At 34.2% G+C, this 19,611-nt stretch overlaps 1 protein-coding gene across 1 annotated transcript; it reads left to right on the forward strand.

The window, feature by feature from the left end:
• The first annotated feature begins 2,141 nt into the window (after positions 1–2,141).
• Positions 2,142–4,143, forward strand: LOC120175031 (imidazoleglycerol-phosphate dehydratase 1, chloroplastic-like). The gene is given in 9 exon segments (XM_039181734.1): positions 2,142–2,418; positions 2,524–2,645; positions 2,745–2,849; positions 2,927–3,019; positions 3,298–3,372; positions 3,550–3,579; positions 3,581–3,613; positions 3,744–3,853; positions 4,027–4,143. Coding segments are annotated over 9 exon segments (846 nt in total). The 5' UTR covers positions 2,142–2,168; the 3' UTR covers positions 4,055–4,143.
• The last annotated feature ends 15,468 nt before the right edge of the window (positions 4,144–19,611 follow it).

The raw sequence follows: 19,611 nt of genomic DNA on the forward strand, positions 1-19,611 counted from the left end.
TTCTTGTCACCTACATGAGCCAGAGCCACCGCTCCTCCAAATGGGGTGGCTCCAATCCCTCTTCTCTCCGTTGAAGAAGCTCTGGTTTCGCCTACACTCGTCTCCGAAGAAAAGTAAGTTAATCCGCACCCTCTTCTCTAGTATAAAATCCTACGTCTAAGCTACCGTTTTCTTTTTCCTGCAGGAAGAGGGATATACATTTTGTACGAGGATGTGAAATCCTGCCCTTGTGAAGATGTGCATGTTCTATGGTCAATACTGATGGAATCAAGTGCACCTTCCTTGCCTGCTTAACATCGACGAGCATCATGTACCCGACGATCTCCGGCGAATGCTCCGGTGATACGGATACACGTATCTGAATATGTACCGGATGTGAATACATAAAATTATCCGTAGAATTCGAATTCCAATAATTTAATGTAAATTATACAAGATCGGTGGTGAGATAGGTTTGGCTTTTTGTTGTTGGTTAGTCAGTTTTCAGCGGTTGATTCTTTGTTTTCAACAATCTACTGGGGAAATGGTCTGAATGGATGTAATAACCTACTTGCTATTTCAATGTCTTTACTTGCACTTAAACAATTGGATATAATGCTTACATATGTGTCGCGGTCGTCTTTCGGGTGGGCCCAGAATTGGGTTTCGACTTGAAATAATGGTTTAGAGTCGCCACCGATCATTTTAAAATATTTAGGTGGATCGGACACCATCTTACATGATCTGCGTTTTACCATAAATGTGTCGGGTTCGGGAGTCGGTTACAGTCAATGAAGGATTAGCACCCTTGTACTGCCCTTTCGGTACCAATTAATTTGTCGGTTGTCTTAATTGTAAAAATTGAAGTTTAAATTGAAATTTAAAACGTTCGATTCGAATTGCTTACCTTTAAACGATACAATATGTACACATTTTGCATGTACATTGGTCGGCTCCAATCTTTATGCAATAAGAATATATTTTAATCACATTGATACATTCATTCTAAATAAGATTTAAAATATTGTTGTAAATGTGATAAATTAAAATATTCATTCCATTTAATAAGTTATATATAAATCGAATTTTGAATAAAGGGTACCTTGTAATAAGTTGGGGATGTGTAGGGATGGGCATGGGTCGGGTTTTTGGTCCACCCGACCCGACCAAAACAAGTTTTCACCCAATCCGACCCGACCTGATATATAACTTAAAAATCCGATCCGACCCGAAATAATAAAAAAATATTTTTATTCAATAAAAACAGTGACTTAATTGAAAAATATAATATATAGAGGGGTATTATTGTAATTATTTCTAAATATATAAGGTAAAATTATATATTTTTTCGGATAGGATCAGATATTTTTCACCCTAAATCCGACTCGACCCGAACCCGATTTTTTTAAAAGATCCAACCCAATCGGTTGGGTCAAAACCCGTCGGGGAAGTTTTAACTAGATTTATCTTCCTTTCAAAAAAAAGTATTAAACATTCGAGGTTAAATATTTATGTATGTATTTGATCATTCAATTAAATTTTATATTTTAAGATAAAAGAAAAATAGTATTCATCTCAAAGAAATACACATACATTTATGTATTAATTATAAATATAACATATTAAATAAAATAGTATGAGATATAAAAATATATAAATGAACTTTTAAGTATTTTAATTTCACCATCTAATTATGATTCTCATTCTAAATTGATTCTCAAGCTTTTGAGTATTTCAATTTTATCCCCAAACTATGACCTTCATTCTAATTTGATCCTCAAATTTTATCCCCAAACTATTGGTATGTGTTAATCATGTCCCATGTCAATAAAATTATTAGGCCAAACTATATTATTATATTTTTGGAAAAATAATATTTACGTTAAATTACAGTTAAAAATAATTTCATTAGATGAACTTATAGATGAAATTGGAACATTCAAAAGTTTAGGCATCAATTAGAATAAGGATCATATTTTAGGGATGAAATTAGAATGTTTAAAAGCTTAAGGATGATTTAAAATGAGTCATAATATTGGGATGAAATTAAAATATTCAAAAGCTTGAGAACCAATATAGAATGAGACTCATAGTTTAGGGACAAACGACGCCGTATTTTCTTTCGCCCTGGCATCGCTCTCCGTTTGTATGTTTTTTTTTCTTCCCACTTCCCCTCAGTACATCCACAAATGGAGCTTTCTATTTCCTCTCGCCTCCTCAATACCTCCTCCTCTAACGCCGCCGCAACCACGCTATTAAAATCCAAGCCCAGATTTCGTCATAGACATACTTCAATCCCTCTTATTCCTCTCCAACACTCACTCTCTCCTCTCACTTTGAAAGAAATGAGTAACAACAATTCCCAGTCTACGCTTTCTTGTTCCTCTCTTCCCCAAAGCAACGCGTCTCCTGCCCCAATTTCCGCTTCAACTGCCTCAGGTAAACGAAACCCAAATCCCATAAAAATCATTGCTTTTTTAATTTATCTCATCTTTTTTCATTTTGGATTTAACTTTTTCTTCTTCTTCTTGGGGAGTTGTTTAGGTCGTATTGGAGAAGTGGAAAGGGTAACGAAAGAGACGAATGTTTGGGTTAAGATAAACTTGGATGGAACTGGAGTTGCCAATTCCACTACAAGTATTCCCTTTCTTGATCATATGCTGGATGTATGCTTCTTTGTTTTCCATTTTAGCTTTTTGGTTTGAATTTTTTGTTCTTTTAAGCTGTTAATTTGATTTACTTTACATGAATTTTTTTAATCTTAGCAATTAGCCTCTCATGGGCTGTTCGACGTGCACGTCAAGGCTACCGGAGACATTCACATTGATGATCATCACACCAATGAAGATGTTGCCCTTGCTCTTGGAACGGTAGGTTTCTGTCAACAGGTAAAGATTTTGGTTTGTATTTCTGGGTGGATTAAATGAGTTTTCCTGTTTCCTTTCAGGCATTGCTTCAGTCACTTGGTGACCGGAAAGGGATTAACCGGTTCGGTGATTTTTCAGCTCCTCTCGATGAAGCATTAGTACATGTTTCGCTGGTATGACATTCATTGCATGGTTATTTCTTAACCATGAACCTATGGTACTATTTGAAACTTGAAACCATCAACTTATTTTGAATCCAAGATATTTCCTCATATTATTAGGAAGATTTCTTGACATAAATGTAAATCCTCCCTTACAATGTGACATGATGATGATTCTATGAAACATTACTGAATTTGAATTTATCTTAATGTAATTCTTCAAAAACCGTGTTTCCCGACAAACATTTGAATTCATAACCATGCTAAATTTCATGTTGTTTTTGTTGTAGGACTTATCTGGCCGACCGCATTTAAGTTATGATTTAAACATTCCTACGGCAAGAGTCGGGGCATATGACACTCAGGTAATCCACATTGTTTATATTAACCATTTTTATTTTCTTGACTATGGGGGAAGTTTGTCGATGGGGTTTCATCGTTTTATGTAGCTTTCTTGCGGGTAACTTCCATAATGTTGCTTTCTTTCAAAATATATTTATGCTGAATTTCACCTACACACTTTTAATATCTAATGTTCACAGTTGGTGGAGCATTTTTTCCAGTCTTTGGTCAAATACTTCTGGCATGACACTACACATACGGCAGGTAGTAATACGTATTCTCGCGTATAAAAGTTGTTTTCAGCACATTGGCTGCCCTATTATAGTACTCACAAAAAAAATTGCAAGTAATTGAGCTGTAGAGCTTTTCGATATTATTCTTTTCGTGCTTGCAGCTTGCAGGAAAAAATTCACATCATATTATCGAGGCAACCTTTAAGGCTTTCGCTAGGGCCCTTAGGCAGGCAACGGAGTACGATCCACGTCGCCTTGGGACTATACCAAGGTCCGATATTATGCTATTTTCTATGCCTATCTTTTTTGTTTATCATACAATTTCCCCCTCTTCCAAAGCAGATTTTGAGTTTCTGAAGGTAGTTGTTAATTGCTATGTTGCAAATTTCATGTTTCATGTGTGGTTCCATCCTTATGAAGTGTTGAAACATTTGTTTTATGCAGCTCAAAAGGGGTTCTATCAAGATCTTGATCTTTATTTTAAGTTTGGAATCTTTGGTATTTGAGGCTCAAATGCTATATGTTACTTGGACTTGGGATATCCGACACCGGTATGGTTATATTTTCTCTGATATTTTACGAGCATATAGAGGATCATTGAAGGTCATATCCTCGTATTCATGTGTCAAACATGGATACTTCAAGAAAAATAAAGAGTCCGAGCAACGTAGCTCAAAAGGATAAATTACACAAATAGTCACTAATATTTAAGTAAAATTTTATTTTATCCACTAAAATTTTAAAATTAACAAATTGGTCATTAGATCATCAAATAGTTCCTTATGATTATTCTATTATCTCTTTCCCCCGTATATTAACCTCGTTGGTCAATAACGCATCAAAGATAGAAACTTGATTTTGTGTTAGCAATAATGTCTCCATTGAAGAAGTTTTAGTTTTCTCGACTCAAGGTGATGGCGTCATGGTGGTGGTGTATCTTTTTAGAGTTTTAATGATGAATATCTGTCATTTTTCCATTAAACCTTCATCGTCAGTCTAGAAAGTTATAAAACAAGAGTCGAAGATAAATATAATTTATATGATTTTCTTATTTTATTTACTTTGAATTGTTTAAGTTAATCCATGAACATTAAAACTGGGGATTTTTAATTGAGATTTTATTTTGCTTATATTCAAATTACAATTAATTTTTTTATACTTTATTATTTTTTGATGGTTAATAATAATTAGAAATAAAAAAATTATTGCAAAGGAATATATATGATTGAAGAATAAGTAAGAATAAGATGAACAACAATGGAGGCTGAAGAGAAAACATATTTAAAAAAAATGAGTAAATTGAAATTTTATCTATTACAAAGTAGTATTTTATCTAAAGGAAAATTCAGGAGAAAAGAATGAAACAAGTAATGAGATTTTCTTGGATGCCAAGCAGAGAGTGAATTTGTGTAGGAAAAGTGAAGAAGGAAGCTTTAATGGGCGGTGTGAAATAAAGAACGAAGAAACTGTTTAGGTGTGTTTGGTTTATGAAATGTAAGATTACGGGAATATGATTATTGACTGGAGTATGATTATCGACGAGAATAAGATTACTGAAAATGTTGCATTGTTGTATTTGGTTCGTTTAGTAGGAATGTAAGATTACAATATTTGGTTAAAGGAATAAAAGATTATTAAATGTATATTTTATCAAATTGTCCTTATTATATATTTATTTTTTTAACAAGTTGAATTCTACTATAATTAATTTATATATTTTCTTTAAGAAATTTAAATTCATAAAATTTATATAATTTTTTTTACAAAATTGAAAAGATAAATATGTTTAATGAAAGGGTAAAATTTATTTTAACCCTTGAATTTCATATAAAATTTTAATTATAGATTTTTTTTAAAAAATTTAAAATAGTTTAAGGATAAATTTGTAATTTAATATTCGTATAATTTTTTTATTTAACGACAGAAGAAGGATATTTTTGAAAAGAAAAAAATTTAAAAATATATTTTAGTCCAAAATATTGGGAATGTAATAATACCTAAGGGAAGAGGGTAATCACATTTTCGGTAATATATCTCAAAATATAATTGTTGGGAATAACTTATTATCGGAGTTGAGAATATTTGCCAACCAAACTTCCCTAGTAATGTGAGATACCCTGAACCAAACGTATGTTTAAAGAAATATATATCACAAAATAATATTGATCAATTTGTTATTTTAAAATTTTCGGTAGAAAAATCAAAAATTTATTTAAATATACGTGGCCATTTATATTGTAATATTTATATTATTAAAAATTTAATTTTATTAATTATAAAATTAAAATTTAATTTTTATTTAATGATAGCATTAAAATATAGTGACACGATTGACGGCTAAGGCTGTAGCCGTCGATGTAAATACCTAAATGTATGTGCATTTTTTCTTACTTTTTCCTGAAGCATCCTGTCGTAACCGGTTTTCGTCCGGGCACGAAATATTATAATTGACGGGGAAATTGATGTGAATAAATGTTTTTGAAAATAATTTGAGAGTCGCCATCGGCCTTTTGGGTCAGGTAGGTCGAATACCTAAAAAATATTTTTTTTAAAAGAGTTTTAAAGAAAACACTAATAAAAAAAAATGAACTGATCTGCGTTTATAACCAAAAATTCATTATTTTTAATAATAAAAAGGGATTCATGGTCGGTTACGTTTAGGGAAGGATTAGCACCCCTACAACGCCCAAAATTGGTACTTTTTAATTATAAATTGTCTCTATTATTAAAATTTAAAAATTCAAAATATATTTAATTTATAATTTTATTATTTCAAAATTATATATATATAAAAATATTTATTTATTTTAAAATATCAGAAAAGAACTTCTAGGTGCCTTAAGACAGCTCTTTTCTTTGATATTGATAATATTTTTTATATATTTTTTTTTATTTTAAAATACCAGAATAGGACATCCAGTTGTATTAAGACTGTCCTTTTCTTCGATATTGAAAAATAAATATTAAAATAATTTATTTAAAATAAATATTTATTTTATATATATATATTTATGACTATAATAAAAATATTTAAATATATATAAACAAGTAAAATAAAAAATACAATTATAGCCATATATTTAAAAGCAATAAACAATACTTAAAATAAAGGACTAAATTATAGTAAAATTAAAAATAAAAAAACCAATTCATAATTAATCAGAATTATGAGGATTAAACATGCTATTTTCTTATTTAATAATTTAGTGATTAAAATAAACTTATTTAAAATTCGAATATAGATTAAAATAAATTAAAAATATAAACTAGGGATTAAAATATTATCTATTAAAATTAAGGGATTAAATCTGTTATTTATCCTAAATATATTATTTTAATATAAAGGACTAAAATAAAAAGAAATTAAAATTCGAAGACTGAATTAAAAATATTATAAATTCAATTTAATGACTAAAATGTAAAACATATAAAACATAGGTATTACGGAAAGGGTTTAACATTTATAAAATTACACAAATAGCCCTCCCCAAAACGGCGTCGTTTGGGAAGGGCTATTTAATGCCCAAACCGGCTGGCCCTTCGGGCCAGCTATCTCATTTCTTTTTTTTTTCTTTCTCTCTCAAACAGAGAGAGAAGAGTTCTCTGGCTTCTCTCTAAACTGAGAGAAGCCGTCCCGGTCAGCCACCGCTACCGGGCTCCGACCACCGCTGCCAGCCACCGTTAATGGTGGCCGGAAATTACAAAAATCCACCAAAATATAGATCGGGACGGTCTAAAACCGTTTCCGGTGTTCTTTTTCCTTAAAAAGCTCCCAATCGAAGCAGATCTACAAAAATACCTTCGGTTTTCGTTGTATCCGGCGACGGTTGGGGTTCTCCGATGACAGAGTAAGCTTCTTTCCTCTCTTCTCTCCTTTTCTTTTTCTTGCTGCGTTGATGTTGACTGAGATCGTTGGTATATTTTTTAGTATATCTTTTTTTTTTCTCTGTTTTTTTTTCTCCGTCTCTCTGTGTTCTCTGTCTCTCCGTTTTTTTTTTCTGTCTCCGTTCTTTTTTTCAGGTTGGGGTGGTGGCTTTTATAGCCACCACCGGTGTGGCCATCGGATCGGTCCGAAGATGGGGTCTCGGTGAGTCACCGGACTACCAGTGGTGACTCACCCCGTAGCCATGGCGTGGACGGCTGGCGTTGGAGCTTCTGGAGCCTTCGGTTGGGACGTGGCAGCGGCGGAGGCGGCGAGATAGCAGCGGCGGCCGCGTGTCCCTAGGGTATCAGACCCTAGGGTTTCCATCTGGGGCAATCTGGACCGTTGGATCTCTTAGATCCAACGGCTGTGATGAGGCGGCCGGCTAGATTAGGGTTAGGAAACCCTAACTGAAACCCCCAAATGTTTAGGGTTTCTGGTTTGTTTGTAACTGGGCCGGTCCAGTTGTAATTGGTCTGTAATTATTATTTATATATGTATTTAATATATTTAATAATAATAATAATAATGAATAATAATAATAATAATAATAATAATATATATAATAATAATAATAATAATAAAATAATGATGATAATAATAATATAATAATAATAATAATAATAATAATAATAATGATAATGATATGGGTAAAAAATTAGTATCTTCAGCTGCCCCTCTTTGCTCATTCTTGTGTTAACAAGAATAGGGCAAATATGAAAAGATAATAAAATTTTTTATCCATTTGGCTTCACTTGATCATAATGGAGATATTGAATAAATTCTTCTCTTTCTTCAGATGAGTTCTTCTCATTATGAACTTTCTGCTGGGGATGATACTGACCTCTTTCTTTCTGTGATAGACATTCAAAAGGTTGAATAATCTCTTGATGAGTTCTTCTCATTATGAACTTTCTCTAGAAAGGCTGATGCTAATCTATCTCCTTCTGCGATAGAATTATGCAAAAAGTTGAACAAGTTCTTCTTATTATGAACTTCTTCTTTCTTCTTCAGATGAGTTCTTCTCATTATGAACTTCTCCGGAAAAGATAATCCATCAATTGATGAATTCAGGTAAAAGGTTGAACAAATTCTTCTAATTATGAACTTCTTCTTCCTTCTTCAGATGAGTTCTTCTCATTATGAACTTTCTCTGGAAAAGATGATCCCTCAAATGATGGATTCAGGTAAAAGGTTGAACAAATTCTTCTCATTATGAACTTCTTCTTCCTTCTTCAGATGAGTTCTTCTCATTATGAACTTCTCTGGAAAAGATGATCCCTCAAATGATGGATTCAGGTAAAGGTTGAACAAATTCTTCTCATTATGAACTTCTTCTTCCTTCTTCAGATGAGTTCTTCTCATTATGAACTTTCTCTGGAAAAGCTGATCCCTCAAATGATGGATTCAGGTAAAAGGTTGAACAAATTCTTCTCATTATGAACTTCTTCTTCCTTCTTCAGATGAGTTCTTCTCATTATGAACTTTCTCTGGAAAAGCTAATCTTTCAAATAGATTGAATCTTTGCTAAAATCTTTGAAATTCCTGTTAAAAATTCAACAAGAATAAAAATGAATGAAAATGCACCTATTTTTGTAAACACCTAAAATATGATGCATGAATGTTAAGTTATTTGATTTCGGATTGTTGAATTGAATATTTCTTCAATTGTAAAAACCCAATAGATCTTTCTTTTTCAAATCAAAGGAATATATCATCTTTGACAAATGTAGATGTAGATATAATGTCACAAAACCTCTTGAGAATAAAACTCAATAGTATAGGCTCTTGAAAAGCTTGCATTCAGGCAACATGTTAATTCTGATAACAATTCATCTGATTATGAAGTGACCTTTCAAGATGATTTCACAGATATCGATAGTTCTTCTAATATCGAGAAATCTTGACTTCTGATTCTGATGAAGAGAATAAACTGTTATACTTGACAAAAATGGGATTCTCATGGGCTGAAACTTCAATAGCCCTGGAGAAATGTGATCCAGATTCATCAATTGCAAAATTGATAGATTTTATATGTGCTGCTCAAATGACTAAAGATGCTGACACACTTCTTCCGGTAAAAGATGGGAAGCCATTATGTGATGATCCCAATTACAAGAAAAGGCAAAACCTGGACTATGATTTTTGGGAAAGGAATAAGTAAAAGAAGCTTGAAAAGAAACTTCTTAATGAAGACGATCATGCAGTTCATCTTTTAATTCCAATGATTGGTTCTGTAGTTCCTACCAAACCAGATCAGATAACTCAAAGAACACTTCCAGAAGATGCTATTGAGTCTCCTTATTTCTACTATGAGCAAATTCATCTTCCAAATTCCATGATTGGTTTTGTAGTTCCTACCAAACCAGATCAGATAACTCAAAGAACACTTCCAGAAGATGCTATTAGCCAATTCATCTTCCAAATTCAATGATTGGTTCTGTCCAACCAGATCAGATAACTCAAAGAACACTTCCAGAAGATGATATTGGCAAATTCATCTTCCAGTTAATGTTTGGTTCTGTCCAACCAGATCAGATAACTCCAAGAACACTTCCAGAAGATGCTATTGGCAAATTCATCTTCCAGTTAATGTTTGGTTCTGTCCAACCAGATCAGATAACTCAAAGAACACTTCCAGAAGATGCTATTGGCAAATTCATCTTCCAGTTAATGTTTGGTTCTGTCCAACCAGATCAGATAACTCAAAGAACACTTCCAGAAGATGCTATGAGCACATTCATCTTCCCAATTCAATGATTGGTTCTGCCAAACAAGATCAGATAACTCAAAGAACACTTCCAGAAGATGCTATTGGCAAATTCATCTTCTATTTAATGTTTGGACTGGGATATCACAGTACTTATTCGATGTAAAGCCAGAATTTGTAGATTCGAAGCATTTCCATGCTGCTACACTAAAAAGGGCTATATTCTTAATTCTGCCAATTAAGAACAGATTTTCTCTTATTCTGCTTCCTCCATGTGCTGATGCTTTTCCATTGACAAAGAAATGATGGCTTTCATGGGATCCAAGAATAAAGTTGAACTGTTTATAAACATGTACAGGAAGTGCCAAATTGACAGAAAGGATCTGTAATGCTCTTGAAGCTTATGACAATGAGCCACCTTCAAGTGTCCAGAAGTATGTTCTTGATGAGTGCTGAAAATGGAATCTAGTATGGGTTGGAAGGAATAAAGTTGCTCCACTTGAACCTGATGAGGTGGAAATGCTTCTAAGTTTCCTTAAAAACCATACACAAGGATCTGTATAGAGACATGTTTCCTAGTGATATCAATGTCTTGTTTCTTTTTTGCTGGAATCAATGCTACAAAGGTTGCCTTCTACTGTCTTAGTATATCTTTAAAAACAGATGTGCAAGAACTGAATGGTGATCGGTTGGAGCAATTGATGAGTAGAATTGTCAAATTCGACCTTGTTGTCGGTTATATCCCGTGTAACAATCTTAATGTTCATGGTTTTAAGATGATGATGATTTGCTTATTTTATATTCCATGTATTTAAAAATATTAACATAAAGTGATATTCAGAAATCTTTAACTTATTTCAAATTTATGTTAATTCATAGAAGAGAATAAATTGAATTTTCAAAAATAAATTGAATCTCAAATAAATTGAACTTGAAATAAATAGAATTGTATTCAAAGTTATGGCAAGCATAAGAATGATAAAAATTCAAATGTCTCAACAAATTATAAGCATAAGTATTTCTAAATTAATCACATTGACACAATTTAGAGAAATGATGTAAGCTTTTGTCTGGAAGATCTCAAACGTTGTCGAAATGCTTGTAGATGTGAAGTTTCTTCCAAACTGTCAAAATCTTAAGAGAGTTCAATTGCCGGATGCCTAATAGCAATCTTCATTTGAGCCGCCTTTTCAGGTTTTCAACTCAAATCCTTCCTTAGGTTACAAGATGCCCTTTTCGGGTTTTCACCTTGACCCCCCTTTTTCTTTTTTTTCTTTTCTTTTCTCTCTCTTTTTTTTCACTTCAAGCATAATATTTCTTGACAGAATCCGAGTTTATTGGATTTTTCAGGATTTTTCCATCTATTTCTGCCAAGATCAACGCTCCTCCGGAAAAGGCTCTTTTCACAACGTATGGCCCTTCCCAATTAGGCATCCATTTCCCACGGAAATCTTTATGTATAGGCAAAATCTTTTTTAGTACTAGATCACCCTCTTGGAATGCTCTTGGATGTACTTTTTTGTCATGAGACTTCATCATCCGTTTTTGATACATCTGTCCATGGCAAATAGCTTTCAATCTTTTCTCCTCAATAAGGTTCAATTGATCAACTCTAGCTTGGATCCATTCAGATTCATCCAATTTTGTTTCTCTCAATATTCGAAGCGATGGAATCTCAACTTCAATTGGTAAGACTGCTTCCATCCCATAGATTAAAGAAAAAGGCGTTGCCCCAGTAGATGTTCGAACAGTAGTTCGGTATGCATATAGAGCAAAAGGTAACTTCTCGTGCCAATCTTTGTAAGTTTCAGTAGTCTTTGTAATGATTCTCTTGATGTTCTTATTTGCTGCTTCAACTGCCCCATTCATCTTTGGACGATATGCCACTGAATTTGCATGTTTGATCTTAAACTGTGCACAAAGTTCAGTCATCATTTTGTTATTCAGGTTCAGAGCATTATCTGTAATGATCCTCTCTGGTAGGCCATATCGGTAAACTATCTCTTTCTTTATGAACTTGCAGACTGTGGACCTCTTAATATTGGTATATGAAGCAGCTTCAACCCATTTGGTAAAATAATCAATTGCCACAAGGATGAAACAATGTCCATTCGATGCTTTTGGTGTAATTGCTCCAATGACATCTATTCCCCACATAGAAAATGGCCAGGGTGCTGTCATTACATGTAAAGGAGATGGGGGTACATGAATTTTGTCTGCATATAATCTGGCATTTATGACATTTCCTTGCATAATCAATGCAATCTGTGTACATAGTAGCCCAATAGTATCCATATCTCATTATCTTTCTGGCCATGGAAAGACCATTTGCATGTGTTCCACATATTCCACTGTGTACTTCTTCAATGACATTTCGAGCTTCGCTGGTATTTAAACATCTCAATAGCATTTGATCATTGCTTCTTCTATACATAATCTCTCCATCAAGAAAATATCCAGCAGCCATTCTTCTCAAAGTTCTTTTATCAATTTCCGATGCATTTGGTGGATAACTTTGATTTTTGATATATTGCAGAATATCATGATACCATGGTTTACCATCTACCTCTTCTTCCACACTATAACAATGTGCAGGAATTTCATAAACTTGCATTTTGATTGGCATCATATCAACTTTCTTAGTTGCCTGAAACATAGCAGCTAATGTAGCCAAAGCATCTGCCATTTGATTTTCTTCTCGAGGGAGATAATTGAAGGCAACTCTCTCAAATTCTTTTACTAATTCGAGGGTAAAATTTCGGTATTCTAACAATTTGGGATCTTTTGTTTCCCATTCTCCTCTCAATTGATACACCACTAACGATGAATCTCCATATATCTTGAGAAATTTGATTTTTCTTTCTATAGCTGCTTTCAATCCCATGACACAAGCTTCATATTCTGCCATGTTATTGGTGCAAAAGAACTCCAGTCTACTTGTAAAGGGATATAAACATTTTCTGGAGAAATTAACACTGCCCGATTCCTCGTCCCAAGCATTAGATGCTCCGTCAAAATAAAGCTTCCAAGTTGCAAATTCATCATTTGTTTTGACTTCTTCATTCATGTATATGCATAACAAATCTTCATCGGGAAAATTGAAGTTCAAAGGCTGATAATCATTTGATACCTATGACACTTCCTTTTATTGCTTTTTGGTTGACATATACAATATCAAACTCAGATAATAACATCTGCCATCTAGCCATTCTGCCTGTCAAAGCTGGTGATTCCATTAAGAATTTCAAAGGATCAAGTTTTGATATCAACCAAATAGTATGGTATAATATATATTGTCTGAGTCTTCGAGTAGTCCACACCAAAGCACAACATAATTTTTGTATTGGTGGATATCGAACTTCACAATCAGTAAATTTCTTGCTCATATAATAAATAGCTTTTTCTTTTCTTCCAGATTCATCATGCTGTCCTAGTACACATCCCATCGAATTTTCGAAGACCGTCAAGTAGAGAATTAATGGTCTATCAGGTATTGGTGATACTAAAATGGGGCATTGGATAAATTTCTTATAATATCCAAGTTTCTTGACATTCTTCATTCCAGACTTCAGGATTGTTCTTTCGAAGTAATTTGAACACTGGATCACATTTATCAGTTAATTGAGAAATGAACCGAGATATATAATTTAATCTTCCCAAAAAGCCTCGAACTTCTTTTTTTGTATTGGGTGGTGGAAGATCTTGAATTGCTTTGACTTTATCTGGATCAATCTCGATTCCTTTTTTGCTGACCACAAATCCCAAAAGTTTTCCGGAAGTTACCCCAAAAGTGCATTTAGCGGGATTGAGCTTTAATTGATACTTCCTCAATCTCTGGAAAAGCTTTCTCAGGTTTTGAATATGTTCTCTTCAGTTCGAGATTTGGCAATCATGTCATCCACGTATACTTCAATCTCTTTGTGCATCATGTATGAAACAAAGTTACCATGGCTCTTTGATACGTTGCCCCTTGCATTTTTCAATCCAATGGCATCACTTTGTAGCAGAATGTGCCCCACATGGTTACAAATGTTGTTTTTTTCCATGTCTTCAGGATTCATTTTATCTGATTATATCCTGAAAAAGCCATCCATAAATGAAAACCATGCGTGTCCTGCAGTATTGTCTACCAATGTGTCTATGAGTAATGGAAAGCTATCTTTCGGACTAGCTTTGTTGAGATCTCTGTAATCCACACACATTCGAACTTTCCCATTTTTCTTTGGTACGAGAACAATGTTGGCTACCCATTCTGGGTATTTAGATGCCTGTAAGAAACCTGCATTGATCTGTTTCATCACTTCTTCTTTGATCTGCAACAACATTTCTGGCCTCATTCGTCTAAGCTTTTGTTTGACCGGTTTATATTCTGGATTGATTGGAAGCTTGTGTATCACTATATCTGTGCTCAAACCAGGCATATCTTGATAACAGGCAAATATATCTTTGAACTCTTGAAGGAGATTTATCAATTCTTGTTTTATCTGGATTGTCATAGTAGTACCAATTTTCACCTCTTTTATTTCTTCATCTGTTCCCAAATTCACAGTCTCAACCTCTTCTTTGTGGGGTAGAATTGTTTGTCTCTTTTTCTACCAATCTTAATAGTTCAGTAGGAACATCACATTCCAGTTCATCCTCACACCCATTGATTTCTTCCAGACATATAGGCTGCTCTAAATTTATCACGGATTAAATTTAGGAATAAACATGCTATTAACACTGTGACACCTGTAAATTTATGAAATGTAAGAATGTATAAAATGTAAAGAAATGATTGCCATCTGAAAATTTTAAAGAAAGTTCCTTATATTAACATAATTTCTTTTACAAGATAACAAAAAGTTTTCATATTTTTGAGCTAAACATAAAGATTAGTTCTGAATTACTCTGCGTTAATATTAAAACTATAGGAAGATCTTCAGTGGTCCATTGGTGAGTGTTTCTCCAGGAAGACATGGGCGAATCCTATCAAGTATTTGCCAGTCTTGTTGTCATTCATGATCATGTTGATAATAATCCATTCATAGCTTCTTCAACTATGTCTTGATCTTTCGTCAACTTTTCTTCTTTAAAGGCTTCAACAAGCTGCTGTTTACATTAATAGTTCCCCCTGATTTGAATATGGTCTTCAACTGTGGGAAAGACATGTGTTTCCAAAGGATTCTCCTCCTTCAATTTTGCCTTTCTGTCTTTGTACCGTCATCTTGGTGCAATCAGACAATCTGGGATATGGAATTTGCTTCCTTCTGCAATAAAGGTGCTTTACAAATTCAGAGCACGGAAAGAGCATTCAAGAGCTCATCATTGGTTTCGATATATGGAACATCACTTGTTACCGACGCAATGATTTCTTCTTCAGCTCCTACGCATATTAGTTGTCCATCAACAACAAATTTTTAATTTCTGATGTAATGAAGAAGGAACGGCTCCTGCTGAATGAATCCATGGCCCCCTAATAGACAATTATATGTGGGTGGATGTCCATCACCACAAAGTCAATATTGTACACGACTGGGCCAATTAACAAAGGTATTTCCATTTTCCCAAGCACTTCTTTTTGAGTTCCATCAAATGCTCGCACTACATTCTGATAACTTTTCATGTGTGATTGATCCACAGGCATTCTTTGAAGTGTGACTAGAGGCATCAAGTTGAGAGCGGATCCATTGTCAATCAATACTCCTGGCAACACATGACCATGACAATGTGTTGTGATGTTCAAAGCTTTTACTGACCCCATTCCCCTTCCGGTATTTCATCATCTGTGAACGTTATGTAATTGTCAGCGGCTATATGTCCACAATTCTGTCAAGTTTATTGAGGGATATATCTTCGGGGATAATGTTTGATTGAGAATTTTCATCAAAATTTCTATGCGCTTCTGAATTCATCAATAGATCAAGAATAGAAATTCTCGCTTGTTGTTTGTGTAGTTGTTCAACCACACTATACTCACTGTTTCAGGAATTTCAAAAAATTCTTGAGCTTGTTTTTCTGTCACAGGCTCATTAAATACTGGAAGGGATTCATCCTCAAATACCTTCTGAGGTATTGCCCTGGCTTTTCCTTTTGCTTTCACTTGTTCTGAAGCATTGGACTCGCTTGTTGTTTGTGTAGTTGTTCAACCACACTATACTCACTATGTTTCAGGAATTTCAAAAATTCTTGAGCTTGTTTTTCTGTCACAGGCTCATTAAATACTGGAAGGGATTCATCCTCAAATACCTTCTGAGGTATTGCCCTGGCTTTTCCTTTTGCTTTCACTTGTTCTGAAGCATTGGATGTTTCGGGAGAGTTACATCTCCCACTTCTTGTAAAGAAACCGACCTCGCTCACTGCTTCAGACGTCGATGTGGTACTCAGACTTTGTATTTTCTCTTCTGTTTTTTCTAGAGAAACAGATCCTCCTACCATTGAAACATTGGTAATATAATTCCAAGGTACCCTGCGGGTATCTTTATATGGAAATGGTAGAGGAGTGGTGATAACTACTTTCGGCTTTATTGGTGCAGGAATCACCGTAGATGATTTCACATTAATGATCACAGGATCATTTATTCTTTGACTTGGTTTAGAATCCTCTGATGAGCAAACATCATCTTCTTTTTTTCCTGGTTCTTCTTCAAAGAATTCTATTTCTCTGTTGTTCATCAATTTTTGCACCAAATCCCTAAACTCAGGACATAGTTGAATTTTATGCCCTTTCTCCTGATGATATTCACAATAATTCTTGCCTTCATTATGCTTTGGCTTGAATTGTTGTGGAATTATACCGGTTAAAGAGAGTTGTTGGAATACCCAAACAAACGGAGATTTAATTTCAGAAATGTCAGTTTTTGCTTTCTTTCTGTTCTCTTCCTGAATTGCATTCACGTTTTTATCTCCATGATTTGGCAATGGATGATTTGATGCAGATGGTGTATTGAATTCCAACTTCCCAGTGTTGATCAAATTTTGAACCACCCTTTTGAATGCTAAACAGTTTTCAATGGAATGACCCGTAATTCCTTCATGGTAAACACAGTGTGCCTTTGTATCATACCAAGGAGGGAATGGTGGTTGCATGGGAACCAAAGGATAAGGCCTTATGACATCTGCTTTTAACAGTGAATCATAGATCTCCGCATATGGTACTGGTAATGGTGTAAAAGACAACCTTTCATTTTCTTTTCGAGATCCTCTGGACTCTGTTCGATTAGTGTTTGTTTCCTCTTTCTTAACCCTTGGCTGGGTTATTGTAACACTTTTCGATGAATCCTTGCTGTAAGAATTTGCATTGTTGACTTCATTCTCCTTTTTCCGGTACGTAGGTCTTTTGGAACTAGACCCATCATTTGATTCAATCTTGCCACTTTTCAAGACATTTTCAATGAGTTCTCCAGAAATGACCAAATCTGCAAAATTTCTGGTTGCATTCCCCATTAGATGATTTAAATAAGGAGCCTTCAAGGTATGAACAAATATTACTGTGGCCTCTTTTTCTGACAAAGGTGGTTGAACTTGGGCCGCAGTGTCACTCCATCTCTGGGCATACTGTCTGAATGTTTCGTTGTTCTTTTTCTCCAAATTTTGGAGAGTCCATCTATCAGGGACCATGTCTGTTACATGGCGATACTGCTCTAAAAATGCTTTAGCCAAATCTTTCCAGGATCTAATGTTGGCTTTGGTCAATTGAGTATACCATTTTAAAGCCGGTCCTGTCAAACTATCCTGGAAGCAGTGAATTAACAATTTCTCATCCTTCACATATCCTGCCATTCTTCGACAAAACATAGTAATGTGGGATGAAGGGCATGTAGTACCGTCATATTTATCAAATTCGGGAGCTTTGAACTTGATGGGGAGGATTAGGTCTGGAACCAAACTTAACTCACTAGCATCAAACCCATAGAATGATTCTGTTATTTCCACAGATTTCATTCGTTCTTCTAAGCTCTTGATCTGTCTGGTCAGTTCTTAATTTACTTTTTGTTTCTCATTCAGCTCATTCAAATCTGGGATCAAATGCTCAGTATTAAGATCCCCTATTTTTACATCTGATATAAGCGGATTCTTGCTTGAAGATGCAGGATCCACTTGTTGGTTTTCATGTGGTTTGGCTTCTTGAAATGCTGATGTACAAGCATTGATTTGTATAGGTGTAGTACCAGAATGATAAATTGGTTCTGGCGGAAAACCTAGAGGATACATAGGTTCTTGGTCGAAAGATACAGGATTTTCATGCATTTTTCCACTGATAGCCTGCTTTTTAAACATGTCCTCTATTCTCTTCATCATACTGTCTTGTGAATTTGCAATACTGGCTTCAATTTTTTCCAGCTTCATTCTCATTTCTTCTTGTTCTTTATGATGCTGTTCCTCAATACGCTGTATTTTATCCTCCATAATTCTCTTAGTAGCTTGTCTAGTTCCGTAGTGATGTAGTATTTCTCTTTTGGCCAGAATAACTGCGATTGAGAAATCTTTTAATATTATTATTTTTCAAATTTTAATTAATGAATTTTATCTTAATAAAATAAAATAATAAAATTATTCATAAAGAAAATTATGAAATGAATGATGAATGTATGCAAAATGTATGTATGCAAAAAGGTATTGATCCCAAAAAGTTAACTGTCATAGAACAACTTTCATCGGCATACAAAAGTTTCTTTATAATAGTTCAGAACTACAGATAAGGCGTAGCTTTCCTATTAAGCTCTATAATTTCTTTCATTAACCATGACACCTTCTTTCCGCACTTAGAAACTGGATCAACGTGATGCTCTATTATTTTGGCTTCAACAGCTAGTTCCCCAACATATCTAGCAACTTCACTCATTTGAACCATGGCCTCGAACACCATATTGCTTTTTTCTTCACTTCTTTCCACATAGAACTCAGTTGACTTTTGCCACTGTTCATTCATTTCTCCAAGAGTTTGCTCTAACTCAGTGATTCTGACTTGACAATTGTGCAGAATTTTTTCAAGATCTCTAATGCGTCTTCGCAGTGAAGCATTTTCCTCATTACTTTCTTTGAGGTCATTAGGCCCTAGACGAACCTTTTCTTGAAACAACGATTCCTCAAGTTGCAAAATGTAAGCATTAAACTCTGAGTTTTTATTTCTAGACTGATCCAGATCTTCTTCAAGTTTTGTTCGTGCTTCTTGTGTTCTTTGATTAAGCTTCTGGATCTGCACATCTTTGTTTCTGCATCTTCGCATCCAATTTCTAGCCACTTCCTGTTCTACCTCAAATCTGGTGTTGAAATTTTTTCTTTCCAGCTCCCATTTTTCTTTTTCAACATTGGATTCTTCCATCTTTTGGCCTCTGACTTCAAGTTCAGCAATCAACTGGTTCATTTCAGATTCAAATCCCTTGAACATGATATTTTTCTCACCTTCAAATTTATT

Source organism: Hibiscus syriacus, unplaced genomic scaffold (genome assembly GCF_006381635.1).
Source record: "Hibiscus syriacus cultivar Baekdansim isolate YM2019G1 unplaced genomic scaffold, ASM638163v2 tig00112159_pilon, whole genome shotgun sequence".
Lineage (NCBI taxonomy): Eukaryota > Viridiplantae > Streptophyta > Magnoliopsida > Malvales > Malvaceae > Hibiscus > Hibiscus syriacus.